This window comes from Microsporum canis, genomic scaffold (assembly GCF_000151145.1).
Source record: "Microsporum canis CBS 113480 supercont1.3 genomic scaffold, whole genome shotgun sequence".
Lineage (NCBI taxonomy): Eukaryota > Fungi > Ascomycota > Eurotiomycetes > Onygenales > Arthrodermataceae > Microsporum > Microsporum canis.
This window is the reverse complement of record NW_003299167.1, coordinates 23,357-42,177: the sequence shown is the minus strand read 5'-3', so window position 1 is coordinate 42,177 and position 18,821 is coordinate 23,357. Positions and strand designations below refer to the sequence as shown.

General features: G+C 46.9%; 12 protein-coding genes across 12 annotated transcripts; 8 read left to right on the top strand and 4 right to left on the bottom strand.

Annotated features, from left to right (window-relative positions):
• Positions 1–284: 284 nt before the first annotated feature.
• MCYG_02849 (polyamine transporter 3) lies at positions 285–2,075 on the top strand (the record flags this gene model as incomplete). Its single annotated transcript, XM_002847297.1, has 1 exon — positions 285–2,075. One exon carries the CDS (start codon positions 285–287, stop codon positions 2,073–2,075), a length of 1,791 nt encoding a protein of 596 aa, XP_002847343.1.
• Positions 2,076–2,281: 206 nt separating this feature from the next.
• MCYG_02848 (uncharacterized protein) lies at positions 2,282–3,150 on the bottom strand (the record flags this gene model as incomplete). The annotated part of the gene is made up of 5 exons (XM_002847296.1): positions 2,282–2,356; positions 2,417–2,719; positions 2,787–2,827; positions 2,884–2,918; positions 3,020–3,150. The coding sequence occupies 5 exons, from the start codon at positions 3,148–3,150 to the stop codon at positions 2,282–2,284; spliced, it is 585 nt and encodes a 194-aa protein (XP_002847342.1).
• A 266-nt stretch (positions 3,151–3,416) lies between these two features.
• Positions 3,417–4,007, top strand: MCYG_02847 (uncharacterized protein; the record flags this gene model as incomplete). The annotated part of the gene is made up of 3 exons (XM_002847295.1): positions 3,417–3,596; positions 3,648–3,852; positions 3,934–4,007. The coding sequence occupies 3 exons, from the start codon at positions 3,417–3,419 to the stop codon at positions 4,005–4,007; spliced, it is 459 nt and encodes a 152-aa protein (XP_002847341.1).
• Positions 4,008–4,080: 73 nt separating this feature from the next.
• On the bottom strand, positions 4,081–6,220 carry MCYG_02846 (uncharacterized protein; the record flags this gene model as incomplete). The annotated part of the gene is made up of 6 exons (XM_002847294.1): positions 4,081–4,403; positions 4,460–4,762; positions 4,811–5,029; positions 5,237–5,514; positions 5,566–6,059; positions 6,110–6,220. The coding sequence occupies 6 exons, from the start codon at positions 6,218–6,220 to the stop codon at positions 4,081–4,083; spliced, it is 1,728 nt and encodes a 575-aa protein (XP_002847340.1).
• Positions 6,221–6,610: 390 nt separating this feature from the next.
• Positions 6,611–7,241, top strand: MCYG_02845 (uncharacterized protein; the record flags this gene model as incomplete). Its single annotated transcript, XM_002847293.1, has 2 exons — positions 6,611–7,166; positions 7,228–7,241. The coding sequence occupies 2 exons, from the start codon at positions 6,611–6,613 to the stop codon at positions 7,239–7,241; spliced, it is 570 nt and encodes a 189-aa protein (XP_002847339.1).
• Positions 7,242–7,605: 364 nt separating this feature from the next.
• On the bottom strand, positions 7,606–8,190 carry MCYG_02844 (uncharacterized protein; the record flags this gene model as incomplete). Its single annotated transcript, XM_002847292.1, has 3 exons — positions 7,606–7,848; positions 7,877–8,042; positions 8,081–8,190. The coding sequence occupies 3 exons, from the start codon at positions 8,188–8,190 to the stop codon at positions 7,606–7,608; spliced, it is 519 nt and encodes a 172-aa protein (XP_002847338.1).
• Positions 8,191–8,334: 144 nt separating this feature from the next.
• Positions 8,335–9,191, top strand: MCYG_02843 (uncharacterized protein; the record flags this gene model as incomplete). Its single annotated transcript, XM_002847291.1, has 3 exons — positions 8,335–8,509; positions 8,562–8,729; positions 8,779–9,191. 3 exons carry the CDS (start codon positions 8,335–8,337, stop codon positions 9,189–9,191), a joined length of 756 nt encoding a protein of 251 aa, XP_002847337.1.
• Positions 9,192–10,446: 1,255 nt separating this feature from the next.
• Positions 10,447–12,345, top strand: MCYG_02842 (conserved hypothetical protein; the record flags this gene model as incomplete). The annotated part of the gene is made up of 10 exons (XM_002847290.1): positions 10,447–10,688; positions 10,737–10,781; positions 10,830–11,124; positions 11,155–11,183; positions 11,258–11,313; positions 11,350–11,397; positions 11,474–11,488; positions 11,516–11,545; positions 11,583–11,622; positions 11,673–12,345. 10 exons carry the CDS (start codon positions 10,447–10,449, stop codon positions 12,343–12,345), a joined length of 1,473 nt encoding a protein of 490 aa, XP_002847336.1.
• A 312-nt stretch (positions 12,346–12,657) lies between these two features.
• On the top strand, positions 12,658–13,400 carry MCYG_02841 (uncharacterized protein; the record flags this gene model as incomplete). Its single annotated transcript, XM_002847289.1, has 4 exons — positions 12,658–12,740; positions 12,774–12,846; positions 13,077–13,214; positions 13,356–13,400. 4 exons carry the CDS (start codon positions 12,658–12,660, stop codon positions 13,398–13,400), a joined length of 339 nt encoding a protein of 112 aa, XP_002847335.1.
• A 116-nt stretch (positions 13,401–13,516) lies between these two features.
• Positions 13,517–14,226, bottom strand: MCYG_02840 (conserved hypothetical protein; the record flags this gene model as incomplete). Its single annotated transcript, XM_002847288.1, has 4 exons — positions 13,517–13,764; positions 13,840–13,880; positions 13,949–14,112; positions 14,158–14,226. The coding sequence occupies 4 exons, from the start codon at positions 14,224–14,226 to the stop codon at positions 13,517–13,519; spliced, it is 522 nt and encodes a 173-aa protein (XP_002847334.1).
• A 1,240-nt stretch (positions 14,227–15,466) lies between these two features.
• Positions 15,467–16,295, top strand: MCYG_02839 (uncharacterized protein; the record flags this gene model as incomplete). Its single annotated transcript, XM_002847287.1, has 3 exons — positions 15,467–15,925; positions 15,987–16,108; positions 16,172–16,295. The coding sequence occupies 3 exons, from the start codon at positions 15,467–15,469 to the stop codon at positions 16,293–16,295; spliced, it is 705 nt and encodes a 234-aa protein (XP_002847333.1).
• Positions 16,296–17,354: 1,059 nt separating this feature from the next.
• Positions 17,355–18,369, top strand: MCYG_02838 (conserved hypothetical protein; the record flags this gene model as incomplete). Its single annotated transcript, XM_002847286.1, has 2 exons — positions 17,355–17,788; positions 17,847–18,369. 2 exons carry the CDS (start codon positions 17,355–17,357, stop codon positions 18,367–18,369), a joined length of 957 nt encoding a protein of 318 aa, XP_002847332.1.
• Between the last annotated feature and the right edge of the window lie 452 nt (positions 18,370–18,821).

Genomic DNA, 18,821 nt, shown 5'->3' with positions numbered 1-18,821 from the left:
CTGCACCGGGTGTGCTAGAGTGTCAGACTTTTTTGCGGAATTCGGCTCATCCGACAATACCAACATGTCGCCGCTGGTGATCGCTTTAAAAGAGATTATACCCCCCTCCCCCCCCTTGAACAGTGAGAAAGTCCCTTTCTCGTACACCAGGGGCACGAAAAACAAGGAGATTTTTTATCATCACACCCAAAAGCCTCTGTTATTTCTGGGTGCTACTTATTTATACCCTATCGACTTATAGCTCCCTAACCTCACTCCAAACAATCATCAAACGACGCGAAGTTATGACAGATGTCATGGAGAGCGAGAAATCGACACAGAGGAAGATCCCTCACTGGAGACAGGTAACTGATCCAGGTGCTGTCACCCCAGAGATAATCAATTACCCCTACTCCGGATCTGGGACGGAAGAAGACCCTTACCTCGTACAATGGATTCCTAACGATCCTCGAAATCCGATGAACTATTCCGCCGTCAAAAAGTGGTCCATCACCTTCGTTGTTGCCATAGCTACCCTTGCTGTCGCCATGATATCGTCTGCGTATACTGGAGGTGCGATAAAGATTGCTCGGGAGTTTCGTGCGGACGCAGAGGTTATCACACTAGGTGTTTCATTGTTCGTGCTTGGCTTTGCAATTGGTCCACTGATTTGGGCACCTATGAGCGAACTATTTGGCCGCCAGGTGCTTTTCTTTGGCACTTATCTCGCATTAACAGCCTTCAATGCCGGGGCTGCTGGCAGTCCTAACATACAAACGTTACTTGTACTCCGATTTTTTGCCGGCTCCTTTGGCTCATCACCCTTGACAAATGCTGGCGGTGTGATTGCAGATATGTTTCCAGCCTCCCATCGAGGTTTGGCTATGGGTTTGTTTGCCATTGCCCCATTTTTGGGGCCAGTATTGGGCCCCGTAATAGGAGGGTTCCTAGGCGAGTCAGCAGGATGGAGGTGGGTTGAGGGCCTACTGGCCATCTTTTCCGGTACAGTCTGGATTATTGGATCGATTTTCTTACCGGAAACTTACCCCCCCGTCCTCCTCCGCAAGAGGGCGCAGCGACTTTCGAAGCTAACCGGGAAAGTGTATGCAAGCAGAATGGACATTGAACAAGGGAAGCTGTCCATTGGCCAAGCATTCCAAACTGCGCTCATGCGGCCCTGGATTCTCCTTTTCTGTGAGCCTATTGTCTTCTTGCTATCGATATATATGGCGATTGTCTACGGGACCCTCTACATGCTCTTCTCGGCATTTCCTGTCGTTTACCAACAATATAGAGGCTGGACCCCGGGGATTGGGGGTCTGGCATTCCTGGGAGTCTTGGGCGGGATTCTTATAGCTATGGTCGTGAATCTCTTGGATAGCAGGAGATATGCAAAAGTTTCCCAGGAATACAAAGGCTTCGCACCCCCGGAAGAGCGACTCCCGGTTGCAATTATTGGCGGGATTGCTATCCCTATCGGACTCTTCTGGTTTGCCTGGACCAATGGGCCTCAGATACACTGGATTGTTTCAATTATAGCATCAGCCCCGTTTGGTTTTGGTATGGTACTAGTCTTCCTCAGTCTAATGAATTACCTTATCGACGCATATACAATATACGCTGCTTCAGTCCTTGCCGCCAACTCTGTCCTCCGATCACTCTTCGGAGCCGCATTTCCACTGTTCACTCGATACATGTATCAGAACCTTGGAATTCACTGGGCTTCTACTATACCCGCCTTCCTAGCACTAGCATGTGTTCCGTTCCCATTTTTATTTTACAAATACGGCGCAGATATTCGAAAGCGTTGCAAATTCGCTGGCGAGGCAGATGCTTTTATGCAGAAAATTATACAAGCAAACTCGGCACAGCTTGAAAGCGATCTGGAGATATCAGAAACAGACCCTACATCGCGGCGAAGCAGCTTAGAGCTGGGGAGAGCCGGGGATACACTTGCCCGAATACAGTCCGCTAGATCCGGCCTAACTCGTACTCATACGGCAGCAACCATCGAGTATGAAGGAAACCCATATGACATTGACCGTGTAAACACCCGTCTTTCTCGGGTTAGCACGACAAAGTCCCGAGGCCATTAAAGTCCAGTTAATATTTCTTTGACTATTGTATATAGCATACCGCAACTGTTTAATACTTAGCATAAATATGTATATATGCCCTCCCTTCTTAGTTATAGCATTTGTATAATAAATATATGTTTAGGGGACCCCATAGTCTGGGATTCATCATTGTTTATCACTGTCATGCTACGGAGCATCTGCCTTGCCCACAGCTCCATTACACACTATGCCTGACGACACAGCATATGATCTTTTGGTCGAATGGTATATCGAATCATTTTTTGGAATGCGGGTGTGTTCTATTAATTTATAGTTAGTAAAGAAAAACATTGAAGTTGAGCATTTGTAGAGATAGCTACCGGTTCAGCCCATATAGTGCATGGACGACCATATTTCTTATAGAATTCTGGTCCATTTTCCATAATTATTGTCCCAAAGTCGAACCCTTCTCTCGGAATAGGCCCATAAACAAGATGTCCGGCAAACCAGAGAGTCACTTTATCATAGGTCATCCTTAATTGATCCGAACGATACGCTTTCATAATAGCCTCTATATTCTTGCGTATATCATCATCAGAGATTAGATATAATTTATACTTGAGAACACGAAGCCTCCACAAAGTGTCTGTGTCCAAGTTTTTTCGGGTTCCGTGGAATCGAAACTATTCTTGGGTTAGAGTGAAAATAGCATCTGTGTAAAGGGATAACCTGGGTAAGCTATATACGTACGGGGAAGCAGGTGGTGTTTCTGCCTGATACTTTGGCAAGCACTATTTGAAATGTTTGATGCCCTCTTTATCATCGTCTTGCTCTACTCGTGATATACAATCTTTAAGCATATTAATATCCTCTTCCCTGAACCTAAACTCATGAGGTTTTATTATTAGCACTGAGATAACTATAGGTATGGTAGGGTAAGAGGAAGAAGAAGAGGGAAAATGGGAGAGGACGGGATGCCATACTCGATGTAGTGATAAGTAAACATAGCGGTCTCAGCATCTTGTCGAGAATAACACGTCTTCATTTCCTCTATTGTCATCTTCGTATTTTCTTCACCGTTATCGGCGGCATCATGCCGCCGAAGTAATGGCATCTTGTCAGAATCTGCCATCGGCCAAAAAGGCGAGCCCGCTCCAATTGGCGGCAGAGAGACTGGTAGATCTACTATTGCTCTTTCTTGCTAACTATTTATCTCGAGTTGCTCTATGACGTAAACATTTTCTCACATGACATAGGTGCCCCTCTGTTTAATAGATACGTAGTGGGGTAAGGTAGAATTTTCTTTATCTTCATCCTTATAAAGTCAGGGAGTGATACTCTTTCTCTAGTATCAGACTTATTTAGTTTATTATTGAGACTATGGCTCCCACTACCCATTATCTTGATGAGGTTGGCAGAGGGTTGCTAAAGATTCTGCAGCAAGCGTTTTTGGATGGTGTGATTGTGGCGGGACCAATGGAGGATAATAGCAACGTGAAATATTCAAATAAGAGCCTCAACGGTTATGTTGCGCCACTTCTTAAACATCTTGGGATGGGTGTATGTAAAGATTCCCTTGTATAAGTGAATATTCTAAAATAATATTTTTAGGATCTAGGATATACAGCCTGGAAGATCCGCACACGAATAACTGTCAATAATAAAACTGGACCAGAATATATTATTCCTATAATCATTTCAGAGACAGCTTGTTTTGTTCCTGGGGGTAGTCCTACAAAAGGAATGTATATCTTCCATGAAGAGCCAGTGGATATTATTCCGACTTTATTGTGCCTTTTCGTGGGAAAGATACCTGGTAGGTAAATTTCATTCTTCACGTAAAACATGCTTTCTTATAATGTAGGATTCTCAACTATCTCTAACACGGGATTGCTAGTTACAGCGATGCCTGATGACCGGAAGGATGGCATTCTAAACCCAAGCTCGATGGAAAAGATACCTGGTAGGTAAATTTCATTCTTCACGTAAAACATGCTTTCTTATAATGTAGGATTCTCAACTATCTCTAACACGGGATTGCTAGTTACAGCAATGCCTGATGACCGGAAGGATGGCATTCTAAACCCAAGCTCGATGGATCGAAAGACATTATAGGAACCTCGTCTTCTATATAATGCTCATAGTGCCCCGATGGATTGAAGTGAAGTGGTGAATTATAAAATTGAAATGTTTGCAATGTCTCATAGAAGCCCGACGGATCAAAAGGAGTGGTTGGTGAAATTGTCTGTGGAACTTGCCTATAGTAACTTGACGGGTTAAAAGACGTGTGAAGCCTTTCCCACACAGAATTATCTGTAGATAGGTGAGTTAGGGAATCTCTGGCGTCCTCTGGATGTCCGATTGTACCTATTTGCAAAAGGAATTGTTAGCTATGTAAAGTATCTTTTGGGAAAAATGCTCACCGTTCTGGATATTGCTGTCCTCCACATGCAAGTCCGACCTAGGTGTTATTATAGTAATCTGGCCCAGCCCTGATTGCCCTTCTGTGGGCTGGTTTTCACCTGCAGTGTCTGGAGATATTTGCGCGGTTCTGTTGGTGTTATGATCCCGGGACGGATGATACTGGGAAGTAAGGATGGCCGAGCTCCCCGTACTCTCTAGAGTATCACTCGACAATGCGGTTACTCCTTCATTTGTATTTAGGAGAGCTCCGATAGCGACTGTACGTATTGGCGCTATCTGACGCGCGGTTATGGTTCGGTGAACTAAGAACTATAAGCGGTCGGCGACGAACAAATGATATAAGAACTTACCGCTCGGTGCCACTATCCCTTGGTTGGAGGCTTCCGTGAAATTACATGAATGTTGCCCATTGAGATCATGGTTGGCTCGTCTGCCTAGCTCTATTTGTGCCACTGTATCGTGCGAAGAATCCTGGGGTGTACGGGAGGAATCTGACGAATTTTTGGGGGAGGATGTCGATATAATTTCTCCAGCATACGGTGTAGCATGGCTGCTTGCAGCAGAAATGCCTTCAACAGGTCAGTAACCAGCTTTAGTAATGGCTTAGTCTTGGTTCTTTTACCCTCACCCAACCTTTGCCTTGAGCGTCGGTGATCATCACCGTCATGTATATGCAGACGGGGTCGCTTATTACTATGACCAACGTTGGGATCTGCCTTATAAGCTATTTATTCTATTCTTTATATATACTCATAAAAGAGAGAATTAATACTCACATGAATGAAGGGAGAGGTCGTCCCGAGTCTCATCGTTCGTTCCCAAGCTTTCGTGTATCTCCCGTCCCGTAGCGCGTTGTGGCAGGATAGGCGGCATCGAATTAAATGATTCCAGAGTACCAAGCTGCTGTGAGATATTCCGAACCACATTATCAATAATACTCTTGGCCACATCATGGGCACCAATACGCGTAGCTTCTTCATTGATACCTCGGGCTAGGAGCAAGTCGGTCTCCTTTAAGCGCTTCTGGCCTGTTTTTGGTAGCCTTCGCTCCCAACTACCCGGGAGAGTTAGTATGAGACAGGTACATTTGCCCCACAAGACTTACATTGAATCTCTTTCAGGTAGTAGGAGCAACGTTCCGTGGCCTCCCAAATCAGCTGCAAGGCGATTATACTTCTCCCCTTTCAAAGCCCACACGCTTATTTTCTCACTCATCCCCTGCGGGGGATTATCGCCCATGGCCCGCTGGAAGATTTCAATGGCATTTTCCTGTAACTCATAGCGGCCAAAGCGTTCCTTGATGAGGAACAAAGCAACGTAAAGGAGCTTTGTTCGTGCTCGGCCGCTCGCATATCCATTCTCCGCCGCGGTTAAGAAGCTGTATAGGCTCTTCAGAGAGCAATTGGCCTCAACGGTATAACCAACCTGGGTATAAAAGGACGAGATATTCTCTTTCCATTTGTTAAAGGAAGGTTGAAGCTCCGCGGAAAGGGTTATTGGGGTCAATGGGCCGGCATCTCTCTTGTGGTGGGACTTCTTTACAGCTGCCTTGATCTCGTCCGGGAGGGCAGCGAAAAAGTTAATAAAGGAAGTTTTGACCTTGGAGAAGAACTCAGTAAACGGGCAAAAACATGGCAAATGGGACCTACAGTGTCATTTCGAAAGGCCTCAGCACCGATATGACTATGCCCAACCCTTTCCGCATCTCTGTAAGCTGTAGTTAAGCAGTCCGCCAAAGCTTTCACTACGGTAACGTCCATTTTGTCGAGGTCTTTTCCTCCGATGGGAATTTGGTCAGGCAAAAGCCCTTCGTACTAGAAATGAAATTTGTTTGGTGAAGCCAAAAGCCCCCTTCATACTTCGGCGCTAAACTCAGAACGTCTGAGAATGTGAACGTTCACAGTTTTCGACATTCTTGGTTTAGCGCCTCAAGTTTGATGATCGTCGCAGGTTTAAGTTGCGCTGCTGCGTTTGATTCCTGCATCGCAATTCTCAAGTGCTGGCGATCGATAGAACGTGAATCTTAACCCTTGCTTAGAAGAACTTCGTAGTCTATAAAGAAAGCTCACCGATCCTGTGTTTTGGACGCCTTTCTGCCTTATTTTCACACACATGCTCCGCCTCAAACCTCGCTTAGTCTTCTCCACAACATGGTCGCATTCGCTCTTCCCTCCTGGCTAGCTCTATGCTGGCGCCCCCTTTCTGAGCCGGATGAGAGCTGGCCACCAGGGAAGCAGCCCCTTCCCATGCAGCCTTACAGTTCCCCAGAACCCCTACAGGCCGTCACACGCCCTCCACCACCCTGGCCTTCGACCAGCCGTCGCAATCTTGCTGCCTTCCACTCACAACATTCTTCCCGAGCGCAGGTGGAGCGACATTCTCCACCGATCGAGAAAGTTTTCGAACCCACCCGGCCCGTGCCGCGCGATCGTGTCTTGGCAGAGGCTCATGCCCCCACACCAAGGGCCCATCGTGAATTCGATCTTAGTACGGGTGCTGAGAGAGGGAGAGTGAACCCCAAGGAGTGGAGTGCATTCCCACGAGAAGTACAAGGGGGCCCGACGAGGAAAACAGCACACTCGAATGCAGAGGACGGGGCGCACCACTCGTTCATGGATCTGAGGAGCCCATGGGAGGAGCGGTGGGATAAGTGGCAGAGCTTCTTCAGCAAGCTACTTCCATTTCCATCGAAGACAAAGTCGAGAGGTACGTAACATGTTAGCCTCCTCTCAAGCTTCTCTGTTTGAAGACTGACGGGTGAAGAAAGACAATCTTACTTAAGGTGGTAAATGGCTGGTCCGACGGTTGTATCATGGACCCGCCCGTCCCCACCGGGCTTTGAGGGTGCGCTTTTCTCATTCAAATCTACGGAAGAGAGGTACCAAGAGTGGGAAACATATCCTATTGAGGAGGTAATTGAATTTCCTGGGTTGAAAGCAGCTGTTACTGCGCGGTGTCCTGACGCTGCGCACGAGATTAAACGTCTTGGAGTGGAGCCAGAGACTTAGCAGGCGATGTTTCTTGTCCTTCCAAATCATGTTTCCTTTTCTCTGTGTATATATATATCCCTTTTCAATCTTTTCGTTAATGGCAATCACCACAGAAGCGCCATTAAGGCCACCTACCGTCTGTCTAAGTCGTCCCCTTAGTTTTGGTTTAACTCCTGTGGCGTCATCGTCTGGTCGTCCGGAGACACAACTGTCCTATCTCGGGTTGCAAAAAGCCATATACCGACCGTGATAATGTTGATCGACATATTAAGTGCAAACATCATGGGAAATTCAGATGTGGAATCTGTCTCTATGCTTTTATCGTTGAAATGGTTAGAGATGCAAGAAGAGGAATGCAAAAAACTGGACGCACATCGATATAGGTGCAAGGCGGGATTCTCGACAGCTAGGGGTTTAAAAAGTCACTGCGGCCACAGACGCCATGAACATCAATGCCGTATCCCTGGTAGATTCGAATAGTGAGTCAAACCAGTGTATCCTATACTGTGTTGGTGCTAATAATGCATAGCGCATCCAAGAAAGCACAACACCCTTCTCTTCTATTTTTTCTTCTTCTTCTTTTCTGTAATAACTTTAAGTCTATGGCGATCAATTTTAATGACGATGGGCTCGCAGCGTGCTATTGGGAAGCAGAAGGCATACCTGTCCGTCCTGTAATCTGGTGTGGATGCCAGCTTCGTCCACTCCAGAAGGCAAAGAATTATATCTGTTTCAGGCATGGCAAGAGCAGGGATAGCACTGTCCTAAGTTCTATATAACATTGTTACTTTCCTCGATCAATTGTACGTCCTTTTTAATACTAACTTATACCCATCTTTTCGCTATCTTCTGTTCCTCTTGAAACTGGGTTTGAACGCTCAAGAATGGCTACCTCCGGAGAGGAAACTACTTTCCCTTATCCCGACCCGTTATTTAATGACTGGCTCTTCAAGTTACGTGAATATCTTCCGGGGTACAAAGGTCCAATATTCACTTGTGAATTCCACAATTGGCTTCTATGGGAAGGAGTCAACGTTGCTCATCCGTCCCTATTTGCCGGTACAATCTCCCTAGCTTGCTTATTTTATTCTTTACTTACACGGTATACTAGCACGCCCAAGCTATGAGCAAGAAGAATGTTCATCCCCTCCCAGCTCCACCAAACTTGGCATGTCTCATGGGGTAGCTGTCGGCGGGCTAGGAGAAGCCGGGCGTGATACCTGCGGACAAATAAAGCCCTGTGAAAGGCTTGAAGAGTGTTATGAGAAACGTGAAGCAGGTAGGCTTAGGCATATCTACGGAATTATACGGAGCTAACGCGATGATAGATGCAAATGCCCTGGTTTATATAATCAAACGAGATGTCAAGACTGAAGAGGGAGGGGGAGATGCTACCCAGGATACGCAGCGTCGAACACCACCATCGCCTACCGTCAGTCACGCAGGAAAGGCACCAGCCAGTCAAGCCTGGCCAAACTTCGCCATCCCCTCAGCCGGACACCACGGTATCGACGAGCAGCAGCCTTCTCAGTCTGTGCTACCTACATCTACATACGGTGGGTGGCCTTCCTTTACCATGGGAATGGGTAGCGATTCTCAGTGGCTCTCTGCTCGTAAGCCCGCCGACTATCCTGTTAACCAAGAACTCCCCCTTGGCCAGGGCTACTACATTCCTGGAACTTATTGTGCGACATGCCAAGCGCATTTTTGCTCCTGTAACCTGCTTACGGTGTACAGATAGATCTTTTATTTTGTTATATAGTTTGGCGCGATACTCTATATAGCTATAAGTAATTCATTTTTCATTCCTAGCGGTGTTTTTTGAAGTATTTGAATAACGGGGACTGCATGCACACCCTATTCATAATGTAACTATTAGACATGGCTGATTTTAGATGAAAATTGGGACACTTGAATTAACCCAGTTGCCTAGGCGGTATTCTCGAAAGGCTCTGCTCTATATAATAATTCTCCTTCCCTGTTGTTCCTAACTGTTTATTCCTCATTTCCATTCCATCTCCTGCGAGAACCGTTTGCCATGCCCCCAACCATAGAGGACGTCAATTGCGCTCTGGAAATACTCTTGTCCGCAGACTCGAGTACTTTGGCAAGCGTTCAGTCAAAGTTAAGAAAAACGGGTCGCCATATTGACAAAGCACTCCGGCCTTCTCGACAATCGTTATCATCCCGTGAACAGAATGGGGGGTTTACGAGTGGGAAAACATTCTCGAAGAAGACCTGCACGATCAATAAGAAACACTCAAACTTTGAAGACTACCTATTCTGATATAAACGCTGGTAGGAAAGAAGTTTGAATTGGGAGTTTTATGATTACTACTATCTTAATATTTACTAACTATTTATAGCGCAGTCTACAGGTAGTATGCATGCAGCTGAAGGCGAAAGCCTGTATTTTGGACGGGTAACCATTTTGAAGAGTGAGACGAGCACGGAGCTACTGAGATATGAAAAGGTGCATATTTTTTCCAATTGAAAAGTATCAAATGTTGTACGTACTTAGATCACGTGCACTGCCCCTGATATACTCGGCAGAGACTTCACTCTACATCTGAGCTCTTCAACTCACGAATATACGTATACTTACACCCTTGTATGCCTTCAAACTCATTCAACCAATCGTCATTCGCTGCTCTCGCTCATATTTGACAAGGGTTAGGGTTAGAATTGGTGCGCCTGAGAGGTACATTTTGGCTCAACAATATACTACTAATTCAAATGTGGTAAATCCATCCCCATCCCTTATTCCCAGGTGTTTGAAGGTAGCTTAGATATTTCTAGTCCAGAATGCAATACATTATATACGGTAGCAGAGGTTACCTGTGCTGCAACCAGGCATCTGAAGCTGACTACCACCAACTCTGTATAAAAGGAGTGATACCCCCATATATCTAAATCCTAGTTCAAGCGCTGTCTTTGTGTTTCACTTTATCCTGTCTTCAAATAAAACCACGTCCTGGTATAGCTTGAACCCTGTGATGTGCTCTCTTTATTCGTTACTTCCGGAATATACTGATGAAACACCGGGAGGTAAATTTACCGGGACAATCAGAGTCGAATGGAGGATCTTCAAGGATGGGCAGCCAATGGATTCGTCATATCCGACCGAGTCGAAAATTTCGTTTACTAATGGAGAGCCTGATCAGCCGGGCCTCAAACTGCCAATACATATACTCAAGGGGCTGCCGCTAGGATCCGCTTCCACAATTCGATTTCCGGCGTACGTGGTCCTTGATCTTGAATGGCAAGGTGGCTAACTCTCTAATAGCGCTATGGTGTTCGCAGCAGCAGCCCGGGATGAACAAGCCACCCTGTAGGTGACAATATATCTCAGCACCAAATACACAGCTGACCTTACCAGGGTGCTCTCGGTAGTAGAGATAACCTCAATGGGAGAGATACAGATGGCCAACCAAAAGAGAAAAGCGCTACTCGACTATATCACCAGGGATGTGGGAGAATTTTTTGTTACGGCCATGTTAGCGTCGAATTGGAACATTCACAAGGACGATATCCTGCGTATCGCTGAGGGCAATGTTGCCGTCCTTGAGGGCCCATCACGCCCATTCTGGCACCAATTTAGCGAGAAATACAGTGTCGAAGGTCCAACCAAGAGAACCGACATTCTTACATCATTCCTTGAGATTTGCACCGAGGCTTCCCCGTTTTCCTTTCCTTCCTCTTAGCATGCACTGGCCCCTTTGTGGTTGCCGTAGTTATTAATCTAGAAATACATACTCTGTTCTCCTTCTTTGGGCCGCGGGCGCCATGTATCGGCGAATGAACAAGTCTCGTCACTTGTTATACTGAACTATATAAATTTTATATTTACACAAGGCTCCTAAGTGACGGGAATCCCGGGTGCTAGGCTGTGGATGAAGTGGTGGCTTCGGTTTCTTATCCTTGGCGAAGCAAACTGCAGCCGCAATGTAACTAGTGTCTGCTCTCCTTCCACCTTTACTCAAGAATTACACTACTATCACCCGTACCGTCTTCGCTGTATAGGGGTGCGGTACGATTGTATGTTTGGATAACTTTCTTAAGAAGCACGCTCGGAGTTTTATCAAACATCATTCCGTATTTATATAGTTATATAACCTGCGCTGCCCACCAGCTGACGCCGTTATCGCTCCAGGTCGTGATTCTCATAGCGTGCTTTGTTTAACCTATCTTAATTCGAACTTACAGCCAGAATGTATTCGAGTTTCTACGTTGATGGGTGCTCTCCTCAATCGGGGTCTGTACTAGACTTGGCCAACACCACCTCCGCCAACGACACTATTTGCGCCTACGCCTTCCAGTGTACGCCTCAGCGTTACATTTCTGAGCAGGAGATGTCCCATTTTCTCGCCGCCACCACGGCCCAGCAGCTCCATCAGCAGGCTGACGCTGACTCTCCGGCCGGGTTGGAGCCCGTTACGCCCGACCGCGTGAGTCTCCTTACGCGCCGGTCTAAGGGCGCGACGCTTGAGGCAGACACATCCAGCTGTAGCTACCACGGCCGCGGCCGCGGCTTTGGCGAGCGGCCCTGTCCGCAGGAGGATAGGCGCCAAACTGACCACGCCGCCAATAAAACGAAAAGTCAGTCGATACGCGGGCTAAGTGCTCGCAACTCGCAAGCCGGCCCTCACAGATGTGGTATTCCCAACCCGTCGACGGGGAGGCCGTGTAACACTATATTTTCACGGCCGTACGACCTTACCCGCCACGAGAACACGATACATAATACCAACAAGCGGAAGATCCACTGCCACCGTTGCGGCGGAACGAAGACCTTTTCGCGTAACGATGCCCTTATTAGGCACATGCGCACGGCTCATCCTGAGACAAACTACCCCCCAGCCGAGAAGCGTCGTAGCCGCGCGGGTGTTCAATAGTTCGTTGGAATCTTTGAGCTTGACAAGTGGAACCAAAAAGTGGAGCAAATCGCCCCTGAAGAGCACCAAACGTAAAACTCAATTTAGTCGTTGATAATATTGTCCGATCCATGGATTAATTTTATCCGCCGTTGTAGGAATGAATATCACTTGTGGTTCCAAATCGGCAGCCGTGGCGTCTGCTGATTCATGGCCGGCCTCAGGAAGCTGCATTGGATAAAATATGTATATATATAGCCTCAACTCCCTTCAAAATGATTAATACTCGAACAATCGGCTTAGAATCACTGTCTACTTCTAATGGTCGCGATAATGCCGACACTCTTTCAAGTATACTATATCCCCGACAGGGAATCGACCCTCTCCGAGATCTTTAAGGCGGATAGCATTCTCTGGTACGTGGAAGACTCCTAGGTATTTTATGGTAGCAACTACTGGTTCGCAGCGTCCTATACTAGGCCGAATATCCTTAACGCTCTTCTTATTCACGATGACCTTGCAGTGAGGGGCAAAACTTTCTGGAAGACATTCTACAAGCGGCAACCGACGCCGCCAATTCCGAGAATACAGACGCATTGTCGGCATATAAGAGGATCGCAGAGCAAAGTGGGCTGGCTGGGGATATTAAGGACTGCCGTTGGTCGTAGTAAAAAGTTTTGCAAACTTTTTAGAAGTCTAGATAATGGGGTGGCAAGCCCATGGAGGGTAGTACTCTTTATCCAGACGAACAGACGTTCCTCGCGATCCACACCCGCTGGCAAGTAATGCATCCCACCATTGTGACTCGTGCGGGTACGGATGCCCAGGCACGCCCGTATCGCCGTTCTCTGCGTCCGGACCGGAAAGAGGAGACGCCGGCAGTCATCCAGGTTCGTTTGCTCTTTTCTCCCATGCTGCACAATACACGCACTAATGCTAGTTTTAACATATGCGGCATCGGACAGATATAATGCAAGGGCGTGAAGGCCAAACTGGCCGGGTATTTAACCCTAGCTTGATGTTTGTTGAAGGGTTCAGGAGATCAAGAGGTCAAGAGATCAACGGCTGTCGGCTAACTGTCGAATTACTAAACTTAGAGAGATATATGGGATATTAAAAAGCTTGCTGTGGGTATTTTAGCCCATGCTTAAGCCCTCCTACCGTAGCAGTGTCCAACAAATGTGGCTGCGGTTTATTTGTTGCCCCAGTTGTCGAGGGTTTTTGGGAGCCCACACGCAACAAAAGCCTCGAAAACTTCCTTGTGCGACGGGAGATCCTCTGGAGAGATGGGGGTGTCCTCGATCTCGTTCCTATCGATACTCCCGGGGCAAAGTAAGCACTCCATATCTGCCGTCAATTCTGCCACCGTCTTGTATTCGCCATGCCAGCATTCTATAATGATCGAATCGATCGCTGCCTCCACGATTAGCTCCGGATATACTACCGCCTATAGCAGGTTCAAGACAGCAGGTCCATGTTCCCTACCGGATGGATCGTCACCTAAGTATTGATCACCATAGACCTCAAATCCATAATTTATAAGGTAGAATAATGAGCTGAGGGCAAATTTTCCATTCGCGGCCTAAGTAGGCCCGCGGTTCCTTAGTCGGAATAGCTTCCACGCCCGAGTAGCCGTCCGTATAGAGCAATACGTGCCTCGAATACCGATCCGATTTCCGAGGTGCTGTCGAAGTCTGGAAGCTTAAGGTGGTTGCGGTGAAACAGAATATTCTCAGACCTAAGATCGCCGTGTGCGAGGTTAAGAGACTCGAGGGGGAGGTCGCTTATCTACATCTTTCGTAAATCGAATGGTTCAAGTTTTTCCACGCTAACCACCCGCATCGTTCCATGATCTCGGATATGATTCTGCTGAATTCGCCAAGAGAGACAGATATCCCTCATATACTCGAGAAAGATGCAGTTATTGTTGTGCAGGAAGCAGGATATCACGTATGGGTAGGAGGGGTGGCGGGAGAGAATGTCGAGAACCTTCAACTCTTTGCGGATCTAACCTGTAACTCAATTATCTAATCAAACTAGGCCGTCTTTGGGCAGGTGGCGGCAGCGGCGTAGTTATCGCTTATTCCGATACGCTGGCTAAACGCCGGTTCCAACAGTTAATGACATCATCATGACTGGCTTGACTAAAATTTCGCTTCAGGGTATCATTAACTTCTTTCAACACTCTTATAACCTCACCCTGACACTATTCTCTTGAATCCACTCGACTTCCGTTACAACCCTCTGTTCCTTTAAATATAAATGGCTGCTACCATAATAACTGTTAAATACCGTAACTAATAAACGCGACACAAACCAAGATACAAACCAAACAATGTCCACACCTAATACCCCAAAGAAAGACATGGCAGCATCTAAGCTGTCCCCCCTGCCTTCTACTGAAGAGCTATTTAACATGCCACGCGACAAGTTACAGAAATTGATGTTGGAGCTAGGCTTAGAGCCATCTGGTAAGCTCTTCTCCTCACCGCCGCGTCTCCCTCAACAAAACGCGAAAGCAGCAGTTCAATTTGTGCAGCCAAAATGAGTCGTGGGCTAATTTTCACCTGAAGCTCCTAATAAGGACTCATTCCTTTCTGGATCGCCCGACATCGACTACGAGCAAGAGGTCTATGATGCTGCTAAACAATGTAAGCCCGCAACCGAAATTGAAGTTCATCCCAACTTAAGGCTTACCACTCTTATCTCTATAGATGAATCTAAGGCATAGGATGATTCTGAAAATCCTACGCACCCAAGGAAATGGCATTCGGGCGTATAGCTGTATCATCGAAGCCTTCGGCAGTTTGGTGCCCGTCTTGATCTTCGCTTATGGTTGTGCTTTACTCGTTATGTATGATACGACTATTTACACGTTCTGGTCCCCAACTCTTGAGCTCTATCCTCCTGAATAATTCTACCTTCGATTCCAAACGTGGGCGCTTAATTTAGTAGGTAGACCTGTTGCAGCGCACTTACCTTCCAGTGCCCGAAATCTGAGCTCCGTATGTTCCTGCTAACGCTCTAACCCTTTCCTACCTACTAGAGCTATATTGTTCTGCGAAAAACCCGTGTCCTCGCCATCTTTTATCAGAATGAAGGAGAATTGTGTAGTCGACCGACCCTATTTCACGGCAGGATAATGCCGACCCTTGATGAGACAGATGAGACGTATCGGAAAGTATGGAACAGTTCTTCGTTTACGTCCTTCTTGATGCTCGATTACCTTCGCTCCCTTGGCCAGACGAGCTGGTCGGATTTCATTTCGTCGAAAGCCTTCAATGCTCCGTTGAAGGGTCGAATTCGGACCATTGTGGACAGTTTGCCGGAAGCGGCGATTGATAATATATGCAAGACTGGCTCGGGAAGGTGCACAACGTTTACGTTTACAGTGATTCGAAATATGAGCGACGGGGGTAGAGACTTTATGATGGCAGGTAGAAGAAATCATAGGGCAACCTTCACAACGGATGGGGTTGTCGTAGATCCCAGCGCCTGCAAAGTGTTCAAGCTTGTTGATTCTGATATGCATACTGCACCGGATAAAAGAACATGGATGATGGAAAATATTGAATCGGATACTGCAAAGCTATATTACACAGTAAGTCTCTCATATATGTGAATATGTTCTAAGAATGTGCGTCTAATAAATGCTGGATAAGCCCAATATCGACGAAAACGATGTTCACTGGGAAGGCTTCAACCGATTTGAGTCTCACTATGATGGCATGAAAGTATGTCTTAATCAGCTACTGACGGCGAATAGTTTTGTTCTCTTGTTCCGGTAAGTTTTCGTGTTATAGAGTAAGGAATATGAAGAATCATAACCCTGACACGGGATATGTAGTTCATGTATGGAAGACGGGACGCTCAAGTTTGACGGAATGTTGCGCTGGATTCCGAAGGACAATGTCATGATTTGGACGGAGGATATAGAGCATCAAGGCAGTATTTGCAGAAAGACCAGCTGAGTAGAGTTTGGCAACGGAACGAGCATCGAGAGCGTGAGGAGTGCAGCATCTTTGAACCACTGTTGCACCAACAATTTCCGTTCGAAGCAATACGATAAAGTTCGCGATGTCATCTTGGAAGCCCACAGAAGAGCTGATCGGCTTTCCGGTACTTTTTACGAAAACGCAGGAGTTGTCAGGTAAGCCCTAAGTGACTTGAAGGCTTCGCGATCCCGCATAACATGATTCTACCATGTGGAATTAAGTAAGAAGTGCTCAACCTTCACCTCGTATCTCACTTACGCATTCAATTTAGATATAGTCTCTCGAATCGAAGAATGTCTGAAAGCGGTAAGAATAGCGGTGGGGTGAACGAATGGTTGGCTGTTGCGGATAGCAGTTCGGGCGACGTTGGGAATGCACCCAAGAGTGAGTTGCCGAAGGCTTCAGCCGCCTGCATACCATTAAGCCTTGGATCGCTGAAGTTCTTCCAGATCCAGGGGTTGGGCTCAGCAAAGCCTGGGTCATAATAGGATATTGTCAAATATAACAAGTCCCTCTGCCACCAATCAGTGCGGGCTCGCCTTTTTGGCCGAATGGCAGATTCTGACAGATATCTTCTCGCTGTGAGCCGCCGGAGTAGAATCATCGGGATATCGAGAACTTTACTGACATAACGGTTTAGAAGCCACTGACGAAGCCTGTCTTGATTGTCGTGCCGCCCACACTTGTAAGCCAATGGATAGAGCAGATTTGGATTGCCACAAGTGAGCTCAAAGGATATTGCTATTACGGCAGTAAGCGGGGAGACGCGGCAAGACCGTGCGACGAGATTCAGAGCATCCTCTCGCCGCGCTGTAAAAAACGTCGTTTTGTATAAGTTTTCTTTCTTGGTTGTATTTTAATTAGCGAGGTCAGGTTGGATTAACTACGTGAGATATTAGTCGGGATTTAAGGTTCTGGGTTGGATGAGGCTCTGACAATTACAAAGCCACACCGACCAAATCCAAATATGGGGTCAGACAAGCGTAGTAACCAACGCCTAGAGCTAGATCGGCCTAGAGTACTGCATTACTGGCAATGGATATCTCTAGATATGCAGCAAAGGCAGAAAGCTATGAAAGATTATCCACTTTCCAAATATCTCAGTTTTTCAAACGCCATGTATTTAACACAAGGGAGGACTGCGACCGCCTTGCAGCCAATATTTTGAACGGTCTCGTCTCCCCTACACCAGTACAGGGTGCGACCAGTTATACCGTGGCAGCAGCCGGTTCGAGGAAAGTGGTCCAATTTCGGTCTTCAAAGCTGGACATGGAATGCATTGAGAATGCACGGCTATCCTATAGAGGTTTCGTCCCCAACTGCGAGTTGTATGGCACGGCAGGAGATATCTATGTCTATGTGTGGGATCTCGTCCCGGGGCCTGCTTTTTGTCAAGTCCGACGCCAGTTTCTTTCTCTTGGCATTGGGATGGAACAGCGTTTGCATCAAACAGTACTTGATTTTGCAAGGTGTGTTGTTGACATATATTTCACTGAGTTTAGTGTCTTGCTAACCAAAACGAATTAGGTTCTTCGCTTCAGCGTGGAACAACAGACCAGCCGTTAAGCAGCCTACTGGCATACTCAAAGAGTACCGAGAGATCCTTGACCAGCTTTCCTTAAGCCTGCCTAATCGACTACAGCTGAAGCTAGACCAGGTCCGTCAAGGACTTCCACTTCTCTTCCGGCCTGGCTATCCCATGGCTCTCCAGCATGACGACCTACTAGAGAATAATATCCATATAGACGAAGTAACTGGTCACATTACAGGCATTGTCGACTGGGCGGATGCTATTGTGGCCCCATTTGGTGTTTCTCTCGGCGGTCTCGAGACCATAATTGGAGTCCAGACTGCAAGCAGTTGGCACTTCCATCCTAGTCATGTTAGTCTCCGGCAGCATTTCTGGGATATGTTCTACAGGGAGATTGGAGATATCTCAGAAGAAGATCAGCGTTCAATCGAAATTGCAAGGCTGTTTGGATTGTTCCGGACACACGGCTTTGAAGGAGAAAAGGCAGCTGCGTATCTTGGGGCGTTATGTCTGCTTTAGATGAGACATTTGTTATTAAGACGCGGAGGAATTTTCGGGCTTCTACAGTTGCGGCTTTTGTATTGGTCAGCTAGATGCAGAGCACATGTATTCTCTTATTGTCTTCTCACTACAAGTATCCAAGGAAACTACAATGAATCAAGCTGGTTGTCCAAACAGGAGAACATGCGATATCTTTCTCTCACAGGTGTCCCGCTGGGGCTTCTGGGTGCATCTCATACTTTGACGATGACTCCCCGGAAAGCCAACTTATCCATCAGTTGTTTCTCGTTCTCAACCTGATCAACAAAGACTCTATGGGTCTCCTTGGTCCCTTCACCTTGGCCCAATGTTCACCGGGTCCGGGCCCCTCAGGTTTATTAGGCAGGGTGGCCTCATACCAACTAATAGGAGTGAACTCGACTCCATTCACCATGGACTTGGGCAGTACAATGGTTCCGTACCGCTCCAGT